The 7,734-nt window shown below is 39.9% G+C and overlaps 1 protein-coding gene across 1 annotated transcript; it reads left to right on the forward strand.

Moving 5' to 3' along the window:
- The first annotated feature begins 1,009 nt into the window (after positions 1-1,009).
- On the forward strand, positions 1,010-3,168 carry LOC123741889 (interleukin-12 subunit alpha). Its single transcript, XM_045716169.1, has 7 exons — positions 1,010-1,072; positions 1,319-1,473; positions 1,571-1,657; positions 1,787-1,846; positions 2,019-2,135; positions 2,331-2,375; positions 2,584-3,168. The coding sequence occupies exons 1-7, from the start codon at positions 1,051-1,053 to the stop codon at positions 2,737-2,739; spliced, it is 642 nt and encodes a 213-aa protein (XP_045572125.1). The 5' UTR covers positions 1,010-1,050; the 3' UTR covers positions 2,740-3,168.
- The last annotated feature ends 4,566 nt before the right edge of the window (positions 3,169-7,734 follow it).

A 7,734-nucleotide genomic window follows, 5' to 3' on the forward strand; every position in this document is an offset into this window, starting at 1 on the left:
ACCAACGCCACGTTGCACCACAGACTGTCCAGGAGTTGGCAGATGCTTTAGTCCAGGTCTGGGAGGAGATCCCTCAGGAGACCATCTGCCACCTCATCAGGAGCATGCCCAGGCATTGTAGGGAGGTCATACAGGCACGTGGAGGCCACACACACTACTGAGCCTCATTTTGACTTGTTTTAAGGACATTACATCAAAGTTGGATCAGCCTGTAGTGTGGTTTTCCACTTTAATTTTGAGTGTGACTCCAAATCCAGACCTCCATGCGTTGATAAATTGGATTTCCATTGATTATTTTTGTGTGATTTTGTTGTCAGCACATTCAACTATGTAAAGAAAAAAGTATTTAATAAGATTATTTATTTCATTCAGATCGAGGATGTGTTGTTTAAGTGTTCCCTTTATTTTTTGGAGCAGTGTATGTAAACACATAAAACCTATAAATACAAACCAAACTAAAAATTGGATACGGTTAGGGTAGCCTACTAGTTGTTTTCTTCTATGGGTGTTAACAATTACATAATTAAATTGGCATTAATGCTATGACATATCTGAATATAGGCAAGTGACTGTTGCATGTGTGTGCAAAACAGGCAGTTTCTTCCCTACTTTCTCATGTTGCACTACAATGCTCCAAACACTTATGTAATTGAGTTTTGGCCATAGTGAAAGCCCATACTGAATCATTACCTAGACCTAGGCCTAGCCAACCACTAGAGAGCAGAGGAGGCAACCACATATTTTCTACCAAACTGTGAGAAACTGCTATGGTTATAGTGGCCACTAACAAAACATCTAATACAATCAACTCAAATCCAGTTAATGTAAATTCCAGTTCCACTCTGGGAAAACGTTTCATTATTGATATCGCTGGCCTCTAGGAAAATTACACACTGTGACATTGTTACCTGATTTACTTTCAATTTATATTTTCAAGCATTTTTTATTGTGGTAGGGAATTCCCTGCTCAGGAAAGTATAAAAACACTGGGAGATGAAGCAAGACACACAAAAGAATTAGGATAAACCAAGGATAAACATTGTTATTACCATGATGCCAAACGCCAAGCTTTGTGAGTAATCTATAGCCTATATAGCCTATATCTCTTTCTCTTCTAACAAAAGTATTGTTTTAAAATAAGTAGCCTATTTATTATTTGCTTAAAGTTAGAATAGGTCAGGTTATCTGAGAATATTTTTTTCCTGCATGAGAATATTGCAAAATCATCTAAAAATGATTGGCATATTATTGACAAATGTATTTGTATAGAAAGTTTCAGTTTTAAGTCTTTGTTCTACGTTGTTCTTGAATCTGTCAGATTTTGCCACTTGGCTGCTCTTGGTCGCGCTCACTTGTTCTCTCTGGCACGTGAACATGTCCAGCCCAGTGGTGTCGCGCAACCGCCCGATAACTGACAACTGTCTTACTACTGCGCAAACACTACTTTGGAACATCACGGAGGCGCTTGCACAGGTGAGACACAGGCACATTTTCCAATACTGTTCTTGATGGTAGACTATTTATTTAATTCATATCTGTAGCCTATTCATTAAATTCGTTTCAATACTAGGAACACCTGTTCAAAGGAATAAACTGCACGGACCAGGGTATGGAGTTGAACACGAGAACACAGACGGTGCAAGTGTGTGCGCCAAAGGTAAAAAAATAAACACATTCTGTGATCTGTATTCAATTTTTTCAGACAATAATGTGAATTTCCCTATATAAGGCTATATAAGATCAATATTGAAAGCCTTTGCTGAATAATCTATACTTTGTTTTATAGACCAAAAGCACTCAACAGCACTCAACATGTTCCAGAGTGACAAATGTAACGTTTGATCAGGTAGGCTATTTGCTATTGTCTATAAATTACATATTACTGTTGTTGCCCAGAGCAACAGTTTTTCCCATAAGAAATGGCATGTTAATTTCCAGTCTAAAGGGGGCAAATCGAACACACTGTCTGCCTGTAATGGTAACTTTTTTACAAGTCATTTTTCTTGTATATCACATAGGACAAGTGTCTGAGGAACATTGAGGAGGATCTGCGATGTTATAGTGACATGTTACAAGCTATTGACCCTAAACTGCTTGGACCCAATGTGCTGCAGAACCTCGGAGAGATTAAGGAGGTAAAATCTGGGAATAACTATGCCAAAATACTGGCATGGAGAGGACATGACCTAAAAAATAGCCTTTTGAGATATTTCTAACACAACCAGTTTTGTATACGAAAGTCACTGTAGCTGCAGGTTTAGGATACACAAGTCTACTGACATATATGGCCTCTTCTCTCACCCTTTCATTTGCTTTCGTTTTTTAAACAGAACTGCTTCTCCTCGTCTTTGTTGGGAGTCTGGTCCTCTCAGCAGGTAAGAGATTTTCAAAAGCAACCTTGACTATCATGAAGAGGCCTTTCACGTACTCAGTCTAAAGTTAGCAGGGATTACATTGGGATGTGGGTGGTGGAATTAATGGTCACTACAATATCTCCCAACCAAATATAGTAATTTGTATGTCAACTGTGTGTAACCAAATAGAGATAAAATTAACTTGACAGTGTACACTGTTTATTTTCAGGATACACAAGGTTGTAGGCCTACTCAAGGTACTGCCTACCAAAATGCCTTTGATGAAAGGGTACATCTGTGTAAAGTGCTGAAGGGGCTCCAGGTTCGCACCGTAACCATCAACAGAATCATTGGATATATTCATGCTGGAGAACGCAATATGTAAATTGGCATGTCATCATGGACCTGGCAGGCGCCTATGCTGTTGGAGACTATTCCTCATCACCATCATCGTCGTCATCTCCATTCTCTCAAGGGAAAAATAATCCAGTTTTCATGAACATAACAAAGTTGCCTTGTCTTGTGGACAAGTTTTCTTTAATATTATCATCAAATAACAGTCTGATAAAGCTATTGGGGATTTAGAATTTACAGGAGTCAAATATTTATAACTTAATATATAAGTATTTAATCTAAGTATTTATTTCTTGATTTTTTTTTTTACTTGAAAAGCTAAATAATATTAAATATGATATTTATTATCAACCTAATGGGTTGTATTATTTATTTGCCTAATTTATGATTTAAAAATATTTATTTTCTACATATCAATATAACTTATTTTATAACAGTTTTTGTTTAAACATCTCCAAAATAAAATACATTTAGCAATGAATTAAAAGAGCCTAATGCCAGCTGTTTTATTTCTCTTTTCGTTTTCATGGTATTTTACTCATTTACATTTACATTTACGTCATTTAGTAGATGCTCTTATCCAGAGCGACTTACAAATTGGTGCATTCACCTTATGATATCCAGTGGAACAACCACTTTACAATAGTACATCTATATCTTTTTTTTTTTGGGGGGGGGGGGATATCCTATCCCAGGTATTCCTTAAAGAGGTGGGGTTTCAGGTGTCTATAGAAGGTGGTGATTGACTCCGCTGTCCTGGCGTCGTGAGGGAGCTTGTTCCACCATTGGGGTGCCAGAGCAGCGAACAGTTTTGACTGGGCTGAGCGGGAACTGTGCTTCCTCAGAGGTAGGGAGGCGAGCAGGCCAGAGGTGGATGAACGCAGTGCCCTTGTTTGGGTGTAGGGCCTGATCAGAGCCTGAAGGTATGGAGGTGCCGTTCCCCTCACAGCTCCGTAGGCAAGCACCATGGTCTTGTAGCAGATGCGAGCTTCAACTGGAAGCCAGTGGAGTGTACTCAAACTCTCGCTCTCTCGCTCTCTCTGTCTGTTTGTATGTGTGTGTGTGTGTGTGTGTGTGTTTTTTTTTTTACTATCCTTGTGAGGACCAGAAGTCCTCACAAAGTTAGTAAAACAAGGAAAATTTGGACAAGTGGGGACATATCACCGGTCCCCATTATTTTTGTCTTAGGGGTTAGGTTTAGGGTTACAATTAGGATTAGGGTTAAGGTTGGGGTTAAGGTTAGAGTTAGGTTAAGGAAAATATGATTTTGAATGGTAATAAATTGTTTGGCCCCACAAGAATAGTGTGTGTGTGTGTGTGTGTGTGTGTGTGTGTGTGTGTGTGTGTGTGTGTGTGTGTGTGTGTGTGTGTGTGTGTGTGTGTAGAATATTTTGCCATATATAGTCAATACATTAAACTGAGTTAAATGATGGGAAACAGTAAGATTTATTTCCAGGAAAATACACAGTGGTGACCCCATATCACTGACTTGGGTGGTGGCCAAACCACACAATATGCTCGTTCTTGTAGGCCAACACTGGTCAATTATACTAATTTAACTTGGAATCATAGCCTACTGTAACTGTGTGCAATATGTGGGCGGTTATTTTGAGGCCTAAGTGAAGACCAGAGAGAAAGTTCAGAAACGACCATACATTTGTGTAGGCGTCAGGGGCGAAAATCTGATATCAACTTTGGAGGGGACAATTACATGTAATTTTCTCAAGAGCAATTCCTGAGGGGGACACCAAAAGTAGTGCTGTAACACATAGCCTACATTGTAATATGGTAAATGTATATTGAGGAACCAAAGAAATAAGGTGTTTGCCGTACTCCTAACTACCGGTACCCAAAACTACACAACTAATCACAACAGCAATACCATTGCCTTTAACAAATCTTAGTTCAGTCACCAGTTTAAGTTGAGAGTGGGGGTATCCATGGCATTTTCCAATTATGTTCCTATTTTACAAGTCAAAAAAATTGAGAAGCTTTCAAAATGTTGCCAAAAAAAGACTCAACAAACTTACCTGAGACTCCGTCTCTGCCAGTCTGTCCCTGCATATCTGTCCCTCAACTCTGCTGTCTGTGTGCCATCTGTTGCCTGCTTTGCCTAATGACATCATTGTGAAACATTTCCATTAGAATTTCATTTCTTTCTTATGAACATTTTATCAACTAGTCTTTGAGATATTAGGCTACTAGGGTTCTTACTTTGCGTTTTGGTGTACTGAAAAATACTCTGATGTCCGTCTTTTATTTTTCTGCCATTTTTCTACCTGGCTGGCTGGCTACACACACACACAGTGTGTAGGTTATTTACAGTAGGAGATGGGCTTCTATCATATCTTTTATCATTCTATTTGGGCTTTGATCTAAAAGGTAGCTAGCAAATGTGAAACGGATTAAAATGACAAGAGTTGACAGCTGTATGAGTTCACCATTTACACAACATATGCTGCAACCTTTTGTAATTTTAATAGTTTGTTTCATATTGGCTGGCTTCCAACAATAGCTGAATTTGCAAAGCAAGCGAGCACCAATTCCATTTCAGTGGTGTTTGCTATAATCTTTGCTACCCGGGTTAAATAAAATAAATAAATAAAAGTTCCCTTGCGACAATTTAGCTTTTGCAACGAGACCATTAAATATATTTAAGACAATGGTAGAAGAGAGTGTAGTTCTGTTCAGTTTGGACTTCAGTTTATCGCTAACCTCATCACAGGGACTTTGAAGCACTAACTTACATCATCTGCATGCTGATCTTGGAATAAATTGACGATAGCAAAGATTCCATCTTTGACGAGGCCACATAAATGGAATAGGTACTAGCTAGCTTAATAGTTAATATTTGTGCGCTAGCTCTGCATATTCAGTTAGTGTGTGTGCGCGATTGACTGGATTAACCTCACGTCAGTTACGTTCATTGAGTGCCTTTCAGACAGTAGGCACGACCCCTCTGTTACCTTGCCAACTAAGGAACTGGCAGTGGATCAAACCATTGTGAGGCAAAGGGTGGGGGGTCGCAATCTTTTGAAACTTAAAAACGCGCTATTAAGTGTCTTTAATTAGCACAATTGCTTTCATTGCGTATTATTAATATTATTTAAATTACATAGTTATGTTTCAGTGATATATTGGGGGGGACAAATCATATTTTTCCCAGGATGGGGGGGTTGTGTTCCCCCCGTCCCCCCCGGGATTTCCGCCCCTGGGTCATTGTCCATTTGGAAGACCCATTTGCGACCAAGCTTTAACTTCCTGACTGATGTCTTGAGATTTTGCTTCAGTATATCCACAATTTTCCATCCTCATGAAGCCATCTATTTTGTGAAGTGCACCAGTTCCTCCTGCAGCAAAGCACCCCCACAACATGATGCTGCCACCCCCGTGCTTCACGGTTGGGATAGTGTGTGCACGAGGGCACTGCGCTCATTCACCTCTGGCCTGCTGGCCCCCTACCTCTGAGGAAGCACAGTTCTCGCTCAGCCCAGTCAAAACTGTTCGCTGCTCTGGCACCCCTATGGTGGAACAAGCTCCCTCACGACGCCAGGACAGCGGAGTCAATCACCACCTTCTGGAGACACCTGACACCCCACCTCTTTAAGGAATACCTAGGATAGGATAAAGTAATCCTTCTAACCCCTCCCCCCCCCTAAAATATTTAGATGCACTATTGTAAAGTGGTTGTTCCACTGGATATCATAAGGTGAATGCACCAATTTGTAAGTCGCTCTGGATAAGAGCGTCTGCTAAATGACTTAAATTTAAATGTAAAATGTGTTCTTCGGCTTGCAAGCCTCCCCCTTTTTCCTCCAAACATAACAATGGTCATTATGGCCAAACAGTTCTATTTTTGTTTCATCAGAACAGAGGACATTTCTCCAAAAAGTACGATCTTTGTCCCCATGTGCAGTTGCAAACCGTAGTCTGGCTTTTTTATGGCGGTTTAGGAGCAGTGGCTTCTTCCTTGCTGAGTGGCCTTTCAGGTTATGTCGATATAGGAGTTTTTTTGCTGTGGATATAGATACTTTTGTACCTGTTTCCTCCAGCATCTTCACAAGGTCCTTTGTTGCTGTTCTGGGATTGATTTGCACTTTTTGCACCAAAGTACATTCATCTTTAAGAGACAGAACGCGTCTCCTTCCTGAGCGGTATGACGGCTGCGTGGTCCCATGGTGTTTATACTTGCGTACTATTGTTTGTACAGATTAAGCGTTTGGAAATTGCTCCCAAGGATGAACCAGACTTGTGGAGGTCTACAATATTTTTTTTCTGAGTGTTTGGCTGATTTCTTTTGATTTTCCCATGATGTCAAGCAGAGGCACTGAGTTTGAAGGTAGGCCTTGAAATACATCCACAGGTACACCTCCAATTGACTCAAATGATGTCAATTAGCCTATCAGAAGCTTCTAAATCCATGACATCATTATTTTGCATTTTCCAAGCTGTTTAAAGGCACAGTCAACTTAGTGTATGTAAACTTCTGGTCCACTGGAATTGTGATACAGTGAATAATAAGTGAAATATTCTGTCTGTAAAAAATTGTTGGAACATTACTTGTCATGCACAAGGTAGATGTCCTAACCGACTTGCCAAAACTATAGTTTAACAAGACATTTGTGGAGTGGTTGAAAACCTAGTTTTTTAATGACTCCATCCTAAGTGTATGTAAACTTACGACTTCAACTGTACATCTTTATCAGATAATGACACAGGGCTCGTTTGAGTGGTGAGGCTGAAACAACCGACTGGAGACAAAAGTCGAGGAGAGAAGTCAGTGGGAGGTGCATCTGCGACAGGCGAAAGTCAGACACTGATGTGGTTTTCCAACAGCAAGGCTCAGTGCAACATGGCAGTGTTGCAGTTGTTTATTCAAGTTTTTCTTTGTAATGTCGAAAAACTCTTCAACCCCCATATCACACACTGACATACTAAAATATGTGTTCAATGTACAGTCAATGAGACAGCCTTAAATAACATTAATTTGTATGTATCCACTATACATGAATCTCTGCAACGTTTG

This window comes from Salmo salar, chromosome ssa03 (genome assembly GCF_905237065.1).
Source record: "Salmo salar chromosome ssa03, Ssal_v3.1, whole genome shotgun sequence".
Taxonomy (NCBI): Eukaryota; Metazoa; Chordata; class Actinopteri; order Salmoniformes; family Salmonidae; genus Salmo; species Salmo salar.